Here is a 15037-nt window from a genome sequence, read left to right as displayed (position 1 = left end):
TACTACGGTTTTGTGGTCCAGGGTCACGCACTCTGGTAAATTCAATCATTGGTTCCTCTTTTTACAAACCTTGTAAACATCGCTTTGTATTCAGATACCTTGGTTGATTTCAGTAAACTAAAGGGTCATTTTGTGTTATTAGGGGCTATTGGTGGTTGTTTTTCCATTGTTTCTGGCTGTGATTGTATGGTAACCCAAACTGTTGAAGCCACGCTTATTGTAGTGGGTCTAAAAACTCTACAGTCCAATCAAGCTCTAACAGCTTAAGTCTAAATCTCTTTTTATCGCTCTTCTTTTGTTGAGTCTAGATATACCGTTTTTTCCCAAGGTCGCTCATTTTGTCTCCCCATCATTTTGAGTTTTATTGCAAACTGCTGTCTTTTAAGTGTACCTAATCAAAGTCAAGCTTCATTGACATTGTAAGGGTACCTGAGCAATTTGAGGACAGCATCACCTAGTTATCAGGTATTTTGCTGCTACTGCAAGAAACTGGGCTCAGATGATCTTTAAATCATGCTGGAAGAAAACAAATAGGTGTTTTTTTTCCAAATCAATGTGGCCGTAGTAGCAACAGCTATGTTTTGTGCTTTTTTTTTTTTTTTTAAGTAATGCCAGAATTTTTTTTATTGTATTTTTCCTTATATTATCATGTTGAATTTGAATAGGAACATAATTTTTTATTATACTTGGATATGTTTGGTTAAAGCAGGTGCTGTGAAGATCATTGGGTCAGTTAAATGCATGCCGGCATCATGTTACATTGCCTGGCATTTGACAGGAACCTGTTGTGTCCAGGTTAATGGCTTTGTTACTTTTTTCTGACTGTCGTTGGTAGTCTGGTATATCAATAAGCATCTCATTTTCCATTCCCCACCAAGATACACACATAAACACACAACAGTCTTATCAATCGCTGAAAAATACCAGCTTGGCTGGAAATATATGGGTAAACTGAAACGTCCTTTCCTATGTTATTTTCCATCGTCTTTCATCACAGTTTCTGTGTCTGTCACCCTGCACCTCTACTCAACTGTACGCTGTTTGTCATGTCTTTGTCGGAGCTGCTAGCTGAAATAGCTCCTTCCTCTTGAACAATGTGCAGATTAGCAAGGTCAGCCATGCACTTCACAGAAACCCAATCCTCCTTTATGCCTCTGTGTGATTGTGCGGGAAGTCAGAGAGGTAACTGTTGGTCGGACATGCAGAATCATAGAGGGACACTTGTGTAGGCTGGAAAATTGGCAGAAAGACTAGCGTTTGAAACATTACAGGGGTGAGCTGCTCACACTACATTGCATATTCACAGAAGTTTTATACCAATGTTTAGTTGCATACCAATGTTTCCATTCAGTAAACTTATATTTGTGACCGGTAGAAGACCTGCCTACCTGAAAAAAAACTTTGCTAAAAGGGATAGTTCACCTAAGAATGCTAATTCTGTCATTAATTGCTCCTCAAGTTGTTCCAAATCCGTAAGTCATTCATTCATCTTCGGAAGAACAAACCAAAAATTCAAAGTCAACTCAAACATCTAAGTTGTCACCAAGTTGTTGACTAAACTTATTTGAGTTGACTGAACTTAAAATTTTAAGGCAGCAGTGTAACAAATCATTTTAAGTTGACTCAACAAATTGTTTTTTTGCTTTTACAGTGTACAGCATTAAGGGCCCAGAAAGGTAGTAAGGACATCGTAATAGTCCATGTGACATCAGTGGTTCAACTGTCATATTATGAAGCTGTGAGAATACTGTTTGAGGGCAAAGAAAACAAAAATAAATAGAGCTGCAAGCAGAGATTACCAGGGTTTAAGTGCTTTAATGTATTTAAGCAAATATGGAAAAAGACATTATATATTGTTTAGCAAGCCTGTAACCACCTAAAGCAATGATTGGAAAAAAAAAAAGCATTTTGCCATAGAAATATGTTTTTTTTTTTTTTTTTTTTTATGTTTATGACTGTTGTAGTGCGAGCAGTGGTCCGATCTCCTGAAAACTTTGCATTCTTGTTTAGAATCATCTGTTGCATGTGTTCACCATGTTTTGTGAAGTTTTGAGTTTTCGTTTAGGCTTTATAGGCTTTTGGGTATATTTGGACAGACCTCTTTTCTAAACGACCCCCTTATAGCTTCCCGAAGGGTAAATTTCAACATTTTTTGATAATTATTGGCCTAGAAAATCCAGAGAATTGTACTGCAATGTTTTTTTTTCCCAGATTAAGTAGAAAACCTAGGACTAGTTCGCCTTTTTTTTTTTTTTTTTTTTTTTTTTTTTTTTTTCAATCATTTAACTCTTTCCCCACCAGCATTTTTACCAAATACTACATCTGGATCATATTCAGTACTAATATCAAAGCAAAAATGTAGTGGATGGCTTCCATCTGCACTCCCAAAGCTTGCACAGTCCTTTATCACTTCCCTTCCATTTTACTCTGTAACGTTGTACAGTTTTCATTTATATGCTGTTTATTGTTGATGATCATCATTTTTCATGTGCATATGCTTACATATGAGATTGCTCATTTCTGCATCTTCCTAATTTTTGTTTTTGATCGGCACATTCTAGACTCATTCAGGGGATGTGTAATAGCAAGAACGCAGAAACCTGGAAAATTCTGTGTTTGGCCTGGAAGCGCTGTCTCATGAATAATTGAAAATTCCATGTTTTGCGGGAAATGAGTTAACAAACGTTTTGATTGACAGCAGTGGTTCTAGAGGGAAAGTTGTCTGGACTGAGGAATTCTATCATATGATTCAAATATCTTATGTCCAAAAAATGTGCAATCCACAATCGTTTACACCCTTGAAAAATGCAAAACCGCCTCCCAGTTAGGGGTGTGCGATGTTGACAAAAAAATCATGTCTGGGATTTTATCGATAATTATAATTAGACAGTATTTTGCTGAGTGTGTTATTGTGCTGGTATCTTAAGAACTATCATGGACAGCTGACTCCTAAGTTTTTTTTTGGTATTCCTTATATTCCTTTTGATATTCCTTATTCCTTTTTTTTTGGAACACTGATAGAAATTAATCTTTTTCCAATAAGTTTAAATTGATTTTTACCTTTTATGGGCATTTTAACCTTTAAAAAAACATTTTTTCTGAAAGTGTGCATTATCTTTTGAGTCAAATTCTTACATATGACTGTTGCCAAGCAAATTAAATCAGTGTCAACAAAATTAGTCTTTGCAATGCAGACGAAATACAGAAGCTGCATCTGAAGTGGCATTTAGATGTATTTACACACTGTTTAATGCAGGTCATGAATGCATTTAACCTGCAGTTACAAATGCACAAATATTTTTTTTATTTTAATTTTAAATGCTGAATACTGATATTTGAAATTATTTAAATAAAAAGACACTTTAAATGTGGAATTAAAACCACCAGTAGGTGGCAGCAAGTCACAGTTAATAAGTGAGTCATTGCAACTTAACTGAATCTTTTAAACGGTTGAATCATTCAGTAACGAAACACTGTCATGTTGCTCAGAGACACAAAACAGTGCTGTGGCTGTGTTTGAAATGATTTTTGTTGGCGATATAGAGCAGAAACAGGCAATATGGTGTCTAAAACATAAGTATCTTAATTCTTGTCTCTTGAACTGTTGTAAAAATCAATATCACATTTGCAATCAAAAATGGTATGCTTCGTGTGATATTGATTAACTATATGAATTCTGAATTCTAAATGATTTCTGTTCCCAGGCCCCAGAATTTGTGATAATTTTTTAATGGACTGAATCATGCAGTGAAAGAACGCACTGTTATTACGTACGGGCACTAGTCTAGACTTCACGTAGTGCTTTCAAAGTTCTCACAGTCTTTTGGGGCCATGAGTCAAACAGGCCCACTGAGTTTCGCTCTGAGTTGCCTCTGTTAACCTTGTCTAATAGGTGCTCAAATGTCATCGGACAATGGCGGCCATGTTTTTTAAGATACGAAAATGTCCTTATAGACACGTGTCTATAAGTTGGACCACAACCGTGCACAGTGATTTTCATGTTGATGGGACAAATGGTTGCGTAGTTATAGCCATTTTTATTTTTAGCCATTTTAAGTTTTTTTCCCCCTCTTATTTCCTGTGACCTCAGATTGAGTTCTGACATAAGTGTTCTGAGTTTGGCAAAGATATCTCATTTAAAGGCATTTTACTAAAAGTGGCCCTGCCCCTTTCAAATGTTCTGGCGTCCCATTTGTGATGGTAAGTCGAAAGTTCAACATGTTTTGATAATTATTGATATTCGCTCTCCAGAGAATCTTTCTGCACTGGTTTGGTTCTGATTGGACGAAAAACCTAAGACTAGTTCGCAAAAGATCCAAAATTCCAGAAATGTTTGCTAGGCTCTCAATCAAATCTGAGGCGTGTGTTTTGTCTGGCATGAGCCAGGGATTCCGACGACATAGTGCTGCGTTCATGCCATATCATAATTACCGTAATTTCGAGATGACAATATGTGCTGCTCAGAGCGGTTTACGTCCTCTCCGACTCGGAATTATGCTTTTCTATGGCAGCATTATCAACGCCCAAACAGATCCTACATTGGTCATGTGGTACAAGTCGTAGCTCTCAGAAGACTTGCCGTTCACAAGTTGTAATTAAGAGTTCTACGAGGACGTGAATGCTTTTTACAAGTTGGAATCTCGTAATTACGGGAATTCCGATATGGCGTGAACGCACCTTAAAACACTTGAGTCTGCGACTAACGGTGTAGCAGTTGTGAGGAATTTCGTACTTTTGATCGCTGTAGCGCCCCCATCAGGCCGATTGGGGTGAGCCTTGGTGACGTTGTAGGTGGTGTGAGTACTACCATCCCTCCAAGTTTCAAGGCTCTATGATTTACGGTTTGGCCCTCATGGTCAGTTTTACATTTACCTTGGCCATTCTAACAATTACAATAGGTTTTCAGCGTTTCACGGCTGAACCCCTAATTACATCATAAGTGGTGTCATAGTGTCACATCATATCTTTTTGCTTGTATTCTTCCATTAGTCTAATTTAGTTCTGCATGCTTAAAGTCTAATGTGACTGCACCTTTTCTATCACCCACATTTAAACTGAATAGGCAAATGAACGCAAATAAAAAGGGTTTATTTACATTTGACAGAAAAAGCTTGGCAGACTACAAATAAAAGCTGTGCTTTGCTGTTGAAAGGATGTGAAGGCAAGATAATATGGTAGCCAAATTGAGATTCACAGCAAGGGAAACCATCACAGAAAAAGCCCTCCATAGTCAGCTGTGGAGCTTCTCGTCCTGCAGGGGTCCTGGAGTAGTTCTCCTCCAGACGTGGTGATCACTTCCTCCTGCAGGAAAAGCAGCCAGCAAAACCAACATCAGTCCTGGGACAAGAAGCATTATAAATGCTCTGCATCAAATGCACAGATGGAAGGACAGGTGTGCTCGCCACATCTATGTTCCTCATGCCCCATGGGGTCTGCAGTGTTTGTCAGTCACGCTACAACAGTACTATTCGCTAGACAGAAGAAGCTCCAGCTTACCTTATGGAAATCGATGAGGTCAGCTAAGGTGGCGTGACGGTTCTGGTCTACACCTAGGAAGCTGTAGTAATCACCCGATGCGTCGATGAGGAAGTGCTTAAAGCCAGAGGTGGTGCGGTAGGACAGCGTGTAGCCCCAGATCCGTTCACTCACTCTGACCAGGAAACAGCCCTCTGCCGCATTCGTCAGCAAAATCTCTGACTCCTGCCTTGATATTATTCCTGCAGAGGCAGGAGAACGGGTGACAGTGAGAAAGACAGATGGAGTCCCGGAGACAGGACGAGGGAGAGTGACAGACAGGAAGAGGCAGATATGGTGAGAGATTGAGTGAGAGTGCAGCTGGAAGTGCAGGTGTTGTGCTCTGATCTTAGAGTGACGCTGGCAGCGCTCTCGTGTTTTCTGGTCGAATAGCGTCACTCAGATGGTCGTTAATCTTATCATTGTCCAATCAGAGGCCACACGCTGTGGCTCCAATCATCCTAGCACAAGTGGTGAATTATTGAGTTTTTTTCTGTCTGCTTTTCTTTTCCTCTCTCTGTCTCTATCAGTATTATTTTCTTGATTTAATCGATGTCTTTCATTAGTTGCAACCACTAAACTGCCACTCGGTCAAACTTAACTGTGACTTCTGAGTCTAAACTGTGACTCCTTTCAACAGCGCCCCAGTGCATTGAACTCTTTGGAGTGCAGCGTCAGCGGTACCCTAGTGCCGGTCAAGCGTTATAGTGTGTTACTTGAAGTTTAAACAATTTCAACTCCAACTTCAACTGACCCCGCTTGCCACTGACCTTTTGAAGTGAAGTCAATGGGTAACGGACATGTTGTGTCTATCTTTGCAAGCTTTTTTTGCTTTCCACCTATGCTTGGCAAGTCTCTAATGCTAGCCAAGGCTGTGTTTGTTTTTTTTTGACTAAAAATACAGTAAAACAGTAATATTCTGAAATATTTTTACAAATAAAAAAATACATATATTTTTTTAAATTGTTTTTTAAGTCTCTAATGCTCACCAAGGCTGCATTTACTTCATTAAAACTACAGTAAAATGGTAATATTGTGAAACATTATTACAAATAAAAAAAAGGTTTTTATTTTGATTATATAGTATATACATATTTTAAAGTCTCTAATGCTCACCACCACTGATTTTTTTTTTTTTAAATACAGTAAAACAGTAATACTGTGAAATACCATTACAAATAAAAAAACTGTTTTCTATTTTAACATATTTTAACATTTTTAAGTCTCTAATCTTAACCAAGGCTGTGTGTAATGATTAAAAATACAGTAAAACAATATTTATTATTGTTATTATTAATATTTTAAAATATTATTACATATAAAAACGGCTTTTAATATTTTCATATTTTTATTTATTTTAAAGAAGTATCTGATGCTAACCAAGGCTGCATTTATTTGATTAAAAATACAGTAAAAAAATAAGTTTTCTTTTTTATATACAATATATAAATAAATTAAAAAAATCCCTAATGCGCACCAAGGCTACATTTATTTGATTAAAAATACAGTAAAACAGTGATATTGAGAAATATTATTACAAATAAAAAGAAAACTTTTCCGTTTTAATATATTTTATTTATTTTTAAAGGGTTTTTTTATAAGTCTCTAATGCTCTCCAAGGCTGTGTTTACTTGACTAAAATACAGTAAAACTAATATTGTGAAATATTATTACAAATAAAAAAACTGTTTTCTATTTTAACATATTTTAACTTTTTAAAGTCTCTAATTCTCACCAAGGCTACGTGTAATGAATATACAGTAAAACAGTAATATTTCTGAAATATTATTACATATAAAAAACCTGTTTTCTATTTTAATATATGTAATTTTTTTTTTTTTTAGAAGTCTCTGATGCTCAGCAATGCTGCATTTACTTGACTAAAATACAGTAAAACACTAATATTGTAAAATATTATTACAAAATAAAACTGTTTTCTGTTTTGATATATTTTATTTATTTTTAAAAATGTCTCTAATGCTCAAAAAACTTTTCTTTTTTATTTTTTTTTAAGTCTCTAATGCTCACCAAGGCTGTGTTTATTAGATTAAAAATACAGTAAAGCAGAAAAAAATGAAATGTTTTGATATTATAAATTGATAAATATTCATAAATATTCATAGATATTATAAATATTTAAATATTAAATAATTTATGTTAGTTTGAAATTTCATGAAATCACCATCCCATGACACTACCTACATCTTGTGTGGAGGTCAAAGGGTCAAAGCATGACGCTTATATTAAAGCCCTGATTTGGGCTGTGAAAGGGCCTTAGGTACATTTTAGCTGTCTTTACCGTGAAACCAAGGTGCTACGGTGTTGCTACTTCGCTCATATCCTGCTCGTCTCGGTCTCTGCTCCTCTTTAAACCAGCGGATAATGGATTCACGAGAGTTTGGCCTGGGTGGACGAATCCAGACTGGGCTGAAAGGCAATAGGAGACATTCTATTGCAAATGTTTCAATGTTTGTTTCTGCCATTACAGACCAGAGGATGTGAGCGGTATGTTTTGTCTGAAATGTAATTTGCTCTATATTAACTTCTTGTTCCATAAAAACAATATCGTATTCGCAAAAAAATAATTGGGATACGGTCGAGGTAATTTATTATTGATTTGATTATTGATTTTACCATTCTGTGAGTGACTGTGTGACTGGACTGCTGTAGCGTCGATGTTGTCTGCGCCTGTAATGGCCTGAGGTAAGCTGACCAGAACTAGCTGCAGGTGAATGGCTGGCCTCAGCTGTTGGGGTCGGATGTTCAATGACCGCGCCGTGCCGTCGGTTGTGACCGGATCCGTTCAGATGTGTCTTATGGAACAGGCCGCTGAGTCCAGCCACCAGACCCTTCTCGATAGCCCGCAGAGACTGCCGCTTGTATTCATCTCTAGCCCGTCGCGCCTTGCACTTCATCTCCTCATCTGCCGCTTTGGAGCGTCGCACTGTGGGAAGCGGAGAGGAATTTGAATAGAAATAAGCTACTTTGTATTAGAGCAGCCAAACTACCCATTTTCCTTCCCCATTCCGTTTGTTCTCTCACATTGTTCCTGCCATTCTTTGTCATCTCTCTCGCTCCTCTTTTCCTCCTGCTTCAGAGAGATGTACAACTCCTTTGCTCTCCTCTCCTCCGTTTGGCGGATTTCTTCCTCGCCTCTCTGTCGCTCTTCCTCCTCACATTTCTGTGAGAAAAGGAGAAAGAATCAGTCCTAGCTAACACAAAGGCACAGAAGTTTCACTCCGGCTTCAGTTTTCTAATTTTCAGTGTCATTAAGCTTCGAATATAAATGATTAATTTGGTGGACAGTGTCATTAACCCAAACATCAGTGCTTTCAACTCTATTATAGATCAGGCGTACAAATGTCGGCCTTGTGTCTCAGAGATCACTATCTACATTCTGAGAGGTTGCCAACTTTTAAATAATTCATTCTCAGAACATGGAACACATAGTAATTAAGCCTAATTAACCTCGGTCTCTATTATGAGACCATGATTAAAGGCCTGGTTGAGAAATAAATGCAAGGACCCTTCACTATTGGAACTTTTGTCATAATTGAACCACTAATTGTTATGCTATTTTTTTAAGGGGTTATATGTTTATTATAAAGGGTGCTTTAAAGGTAGTTACAATAAGCAGCATTTTTTTCCTTTTTTAAAAATATGTAATTTTAGTACATCAAGTTGAACTGAACCAAAATGATTATTGTTCGGCAACTAGATGAAATTAAGTTAAATTGTTAAATTGTTTATGCTTTTTTTATTAGGGTTTCACAAGCGCAGTTGAAACTGTTGTACTGTTGAAATAGTTGAATAGTAACTATTAGAATGGCAAAGGATCAGCAGTCTCCAGGTAAAACTGATCATGCAGACCAAACCGTAAGTTGTAGACACTTAAAACTTTAAGGGATGGTTGTACTCCCACTACAACGTCACCAAGGCTCACCCCAATCGGCCTGACGGGAGCGCTCCAGTGATCAAAAGTATGAAATTGCTTATTCTTTAACCGTTCGTTGCAGGCTCAATTGTCCTTGGAATCCTTTTTTAAAACCTCCTTTTGCAAACTAGTCCTAGGTTTTTGCCAGATCGAAACCTAACCAGTGCAGGAAGATTCTCTTGAGAATGAATATCAATAATAATCGGAAAAAAAAAAAAAGATCTTTAGACTTTCCGTTGCAAAGGGAACCAAGACCTTCAAAAGGGCCGCCTTTTTGGAAGTTCAAAATCGGGGCACCATATCAGTCCATTATATGGAGAAAAATGCTGAAATGTTTTCCTCAAAAAACATAATTTCTTTACGACTGAAGAAAGAAAGACATGAACATCTTGGATGACAAGGGGTTGAGTAAATTATTTGTAAATTGTTGCTCTCCTTTAAACCCTGGTAATTGCTGCTTGTAGCTATATTCTTTTATTTGTTTTAGTTGTGGTGTATATTGGAATTCTCATCTGTCACTTTAAATTCTCAAGTTCATTACAGCAGGATTGATTCTGATTGGGTGTCAATGTTTTTATCATTCATCAGCTGGAAAAATCATTCTGAAAGTGATTTCAGCGATATCGTTTCTCTTTGCCTTATTCGCTATAGCTTATGTGGACTCCTCTATTCTTTAATACTGAAAACGATTTTTATAACTATATGTTTATTGTTATATTTATAGTTATTGTCCTTGGTGTGAATGGGCCTTTAAAGCAGATGTCTGGATGACTGGATTCAGCCTCAAGCAATGTTTTTTTTTTTTTTTTTTTTTTTAGAAATGTGAGTGTACAGAATTATTTTTCAACATATTTTACAAAAGCCCTATTCATGTCTTTATTGGTAAAACTTTTTAATGAGGACAAGAGTACTTTTAAAATCCACTTGGCTTCAGTATCTGAGGGGACAGGAGGCATGACGCTGTATTTGATGTTTTGTTTAGAACTGAGTCACCCTTTCAAAAGATGCATAAAATATTCTGTGTTTCTGTCACACACTCAAAGGAACACACTCCAGCCAAACCCACCTTCAGTTCCTCTCTAATGCGATCTTCCTCTTCTTCCTGCTTGGCTGCCTTTCTGTCATCTGTCTCCTCCTTCCATTTTTCTGCCACGAAGCGAGCCTTTTCCTTCGCCATGGCATCTCGAAACTTCTTTTCAATCTCTGCCTCCTTCACACGCCTCAGGAAATTCAGCAGGGGTTGAGTGATGCACTTTCCATCCCTCTGTACTTCTGTCATTATTACCCTGTCCCCCATCCCCCCTACGCCCTCTATCTCTCTCTCTCTCTCTTGCAATTTTTAGCTGAATCACATCTGTCAATCTTCACCCACCCCTAATGTCCCACTGCTCGTGTCCCTTGACCCTGTACCATGGTTCTCTCACCGGAGTTCCTGTGCCTCTCGCTGGGCCTGCTTCCTTGCTCTCTCCTCCATCAGTTCTTCCACAATGTCTTCAAAGGGCTTGTCCCCTGGGGCCTCCCCCATTACCCATACCCACACCTCTCCATCGGAACCTAGAAGCCACTGAATGCCTCTGCGGTCGCCTGGGAAGAGACAACACATAGCAAACACGAAAAAACATCTTTCCTCCACTTTCCAGACCCATCCGACCGTATTCAGATAAGATAAAGACAAAATAACACAGACGGCACGACAAAGCTAGAAGAGATTATCCTACAGGGATCCTTTGTACGCTGTGGGAACATGACAACTGAACAAGATAATGTAAGACTTTTGAAAACAAGGGGACATTACCTGTCAGCATACAGAAGCAATCAGTGACACCCTTTGATGCGGTGAGATTGCGCTTGCAATATGATGTAAACCTAATTCCTCTCATTTGCACAACTGCTTTAAAGTTGAAGTGTGTATTGTTGTAGATGTACTTTTTGAAATACACGATTCGCAGACTGATTTACCCAAAAAGTGTTAAAGGGATAGTTCAACTGAAAATGAAAATTCTATCATTAATTACTCACCCTCATATCGTTCCAAACCCGTAAGACCTTCATTCATGTTCAGAATGCAAAGACAACAAAGCGTTGCTGTCTATGCAGGGTCAGAAAGCTCTTGAATTTCATCGAAAATATCTTAATTTGTGATTTGGGTGAACTATCACTTTAACTTCAGCACAACACTTTCTTTCAGCATATGAACCAGCCCTATGCAGCAACATTGGTTCTGCTTGCCAAAAACAAGGGAAACTTGGTAAGTTTTCCAACTTGTTTTAAAGCAATCATTATTTTTGCATTTTTCATTTGATGCTAATGGAACAAAATGACACACTTTAACCTCACAACACAATCTATGAAGAAATTGTTTTCTATTTCATAGAATAAAAATTTCTTAATGATTTAACTACTTCAAAGGGCAAAATAATATGAACTTTTAAAATACCTTACAATATTTCTCATGATAATCAAAATAAATTAATAATTTTATTCAGCAAGGATGCATTAAACTTGTCTAAAATGACAGTAACAAAATATTCCTGTTTCAAATAAATGCTGTCCTTTTGAACTTTCTAATCATTAAAGAATACTGAAAAAAAAAGTATCATGGTCCCCAGGAAAATATTAAACAGCGCAAATGTTTTTTAGAATTGCTTGATTTTTAATACTGTGTTGTTACCTGAATGATCCACAGCTGTGATTTTTTTTGTTTAGTGATAGTTGTGAGTCTGTTGTTTGTCCTGAACAGTTAAACTGCCTGCTGTTCTTCAGAAAAATACTTCATGTCCCACAAATTCTTTGGTTTTTCAGCATTTTTGTGTATTTAAACCTTTTCCAACAATGACTGTATGATTTTGAGATCCATCTTTTCACACTGAGGACAACTGAGGGACTGATATGCAACTATTACAGAAGGTTCAAATGCTCACTGATGCTCCAGAAGGAAAAACAATACGTTAAGAGCCGGGGGGGTGAAAACGTTTTGAATTTTAAATTATTGTGCCTTCTGGGAAACATGTAACTATCTTCTGTAGCCTCTGAAGAGCAGTACTAAATGAAAAATATATGATATTTAGGTGAAATAAGAAAAATGTACACATCTCCATTCTGTTCAAAAGTTTAACGTTTAAAGTTTAAGTTTAAAAGTTTAAGTTTAAGTTTAACATCGGGCAGTTTAACTGTTCAGGACAAACAAGCGACTCATGAACAACTATCACTAAACCAAAAAACACAGCTGTGGATCATTCAGGTAACAACACAGTATTAAGAATCAAGCGTTAATGTAAACTTTTAAATGGTCATTTTAATAAATTCAACTATTGTTTTCTCTTGTGGACTACATGCAAACGTCTTTTATGTGAAATATCTTATTCAGGTCAGTACTAAAAAAATAACATGCATTTTGTATGATCCCTCTTATTTTGGTACAGAATCAATATCAGAATTTAGCATTACCAATGACAAAATATGACCAAATATATGGTATCTAAAACCAAATAGTGCTAAAGTTTTTTCAGGACTAAGATTTGTTTAAAGTTTGTTTTGAAAAGTGTGCGTGTGTTATCTTTCTTTAATAAGTGCCACTTGGTTTGGTAGATTATTTATCTAATGCAAAGTCATGCCCACATTTTTAAGAATGCCTTAAATGTCAAAATATGTCTTGCATCCACTGTTTATTAAAACATTCATGTTTCATTTGTATAACTCATATAGATGTTATCAAATAAAGCTACGGAATGAAACTTGGACTCACTCTTCTTTTTCACAGCATGGCTTGGGTCTCTTCTCTCCCTCTCGTTCCAGCGGCGCACCTGCTCCTCCCGAATCTTGTAGAAGAGGATCTGTTTCTGCTCTTCGTTGAGTTCAGCCAGCAGGTCAGGCTCTATATACATATCCTGAAGAATCTGCTGCATCATCCTGACAGCCTGCCAGGTATATGTCTCTCTCGACTCCTTTGACCTTTGTCTGTAGTCACTGCAGACTGCAAGCCTAAGTGTCTGTCTGTCAGTCTCTCAGGATCAATCTTCACTGGCTGAGGAAGGCCCAAGGTGTGTCCTTTGTAATGCACAGCAGATCTGAAGCTCTTTTTGAGGGTGGCTTAACAACTGTGAGCCCTCTACTTTCTTTCACCCTTTTTTTATACCTCTCTGTTCAACAAGTGTTGATCACAACTGCATCTCTTTCCTTTAATCTTGACCCAGGTATGGCGTCTTTCTCTTTACTACTCACATGCTGCAATGGTGTTTTGTTCTTGCGTTTAGATCCTTTATGGGGTTTAATTTCACCCTCTCCCCCCCCTCTATCTGTCTCCTGCAGTGACCCTACAGACCAGGTGTGTCTGACAGTGCTACCTGTTTGTGACAGCCCGAACATTTTTTTTAGCTCCTTTGCAGGTTTAAATATATCTACGGATGTGATTTTTGATTAAACGACTTGTATAGAAATCATTTTCTTTTAGGCTACACCTGTATGTCACAATAATTACTTACACTTACAAATGGCAGATTGATGTGAACAATATGCAAGCAATTACTCAGTGCTGTCAAATTATGTAACAGACATACTATTACTAAAGAAGAATTTGTATGTAATGATGGATGCAATATGAACATTTGAGATGAACATTTGAGTGTGTGTGTGCGTAGGTGAGTATGCACATGTTATCTGACCTGTACCTTTCTCCCTACCTTTTCATGGTGTAATCTTACATCTGCGACTCATATTGCCATAGCTCTGCACTAGCAGATGGTGTTAACCCACCCACAACCCCCTCTTTTAACCCTGGACACCAGGTAGTCCTTGAGAAGACAATAATGGCCTTTAAGGGACTTTGGTTCGCTGTATAATTATTGGTTTGAAGTATAATTTATGAGATCTCATTTTCCTGTTTTATTGGTTACATTTAATGTACATTTATCTGTTCGCATGCTGTTTAATGATGCTGGCCTAATTGACAACCTTATTATTTTGGTGCCAGATAAATACTGCTCTGATTGTGTCTGATCATTATGAAATTTAATTGTTATATATTTAAAAAGACATTGCCCCCATCATTGTGTGAGACCAGATGTTCTTTTGTAAAATACACTGAAAACAATTGATGTAGAACAACAATTTCACTCAGAAATTGCTAGTAAATTTCACAAATAATTACAAATCGGCAGGTAACGCATTAAGTTTAAAGACTGAAATTGTATTTTCTTGTGAAATGTACTCCAATAAACTTGAAAAGACACAAAAATTAGATGAAAACCTAGAATACTCCCAAAGTCAAAGACACACTGATACAGAAGATATACCTAAAACGCAATTTGGGATTCCAGATGCTCTTTTTGAAATGTGTTTATTTACAAAAAAACATTCAAACAAATTAATTTACTAGAATAAATCAGGATTTCCAGAGCTATACAGGGATGGTTTATGACAAACTGATTCACTATAATGAATCTGACTTTCCGAAGCTACATATTAGAGAGAGCAATTTAATACAAAATAATTCACTAGAATGAACTTTCCAAAGCTACATAGAGCAGGAGGACCACATTGTTCATCTTCGGAACACAAATTAAGATATTTTTGACTCAATTCGAGAGCTTT

The 15037-nt window shown here is 37.1% G+C and overlaps 1 protein-coding gene across 1 annotated transcript; it reads right to left on the bottom strand.

Moving 5' to 3' along the window:
- Nucleotides 1-5096: 5096 nt before the first annotated feature.
- sh2d4bb (SH2 domain containing 4Bb) lies at nucleotides 5097-13649 on the bottom strand. The gene is made up of 8 exons (XM_051124662.1): nucleotides 13194-13649; nucleotides 10873-11032; nucleotides 10515-10668; nucleotides 8557-8695; nucleotides 8149-8458; nucleotides 7814-7941; nucleotides 5497-5717; nucleotides 5097-5301 (listed from the first exon to the last, which is right to left on the bottom strand). Exons 1-8 carry the CDS (start codon nucleotides 13354-13356, stop codon nucleotides 5209-5211), a joined length of 1368 nt encoding a protein of 455 aa, XP_050980619.1. The 5' UTR covers nucleotides 13357-13649; the 3' UTR covers nucleotides 5097-5208.
- Between the last annotated feature and the right edge of the window lie 1388 nt (nucleotides 13650-15037).

This window comes from Labeo rohita, chromosome 12, assembly GCF_022985175.1.
Source record: "Labeo rohita strain BAU-BD-2019 chromosome 12, IGBB_LRoh.1.0, whole genome shotgun sequence".
In the NCBI taxonomy this organism is placed as follows: domain Eukaryota; kingdom Metazoa; phylum Chordata; class Actinopteri; order Cypriniformes; family Cyprinidae; genus Labeo; species Labeo rohita.
This window is presented reverse-complemented; position numbering and strand designations above follow the sequence as displayed.

Coding starts and splice junctions, on each gene's coding strand:
- sh2d4bb (XM_051124662.1), bottom strand. CDS start 13,356: ATGATGCAGCAGATTCTTCAGGATATGTATATAGAGCCTGACCTGCTG. Junction 8,696..10,514: donor GCATTAGAGAGGAACTGAAG/GTGGGTTTGGCT, acceptor CTTTTCTCACAG/AAATGTGAGGAGGAAGAGCG. Junction 5,718..7,813: donor CGTAGCACCTTGGTTTCACG/GTAAAGACAGCT, acceptor CTGCCTCTGCAG/GAATAATATCAAGGCAGGAG.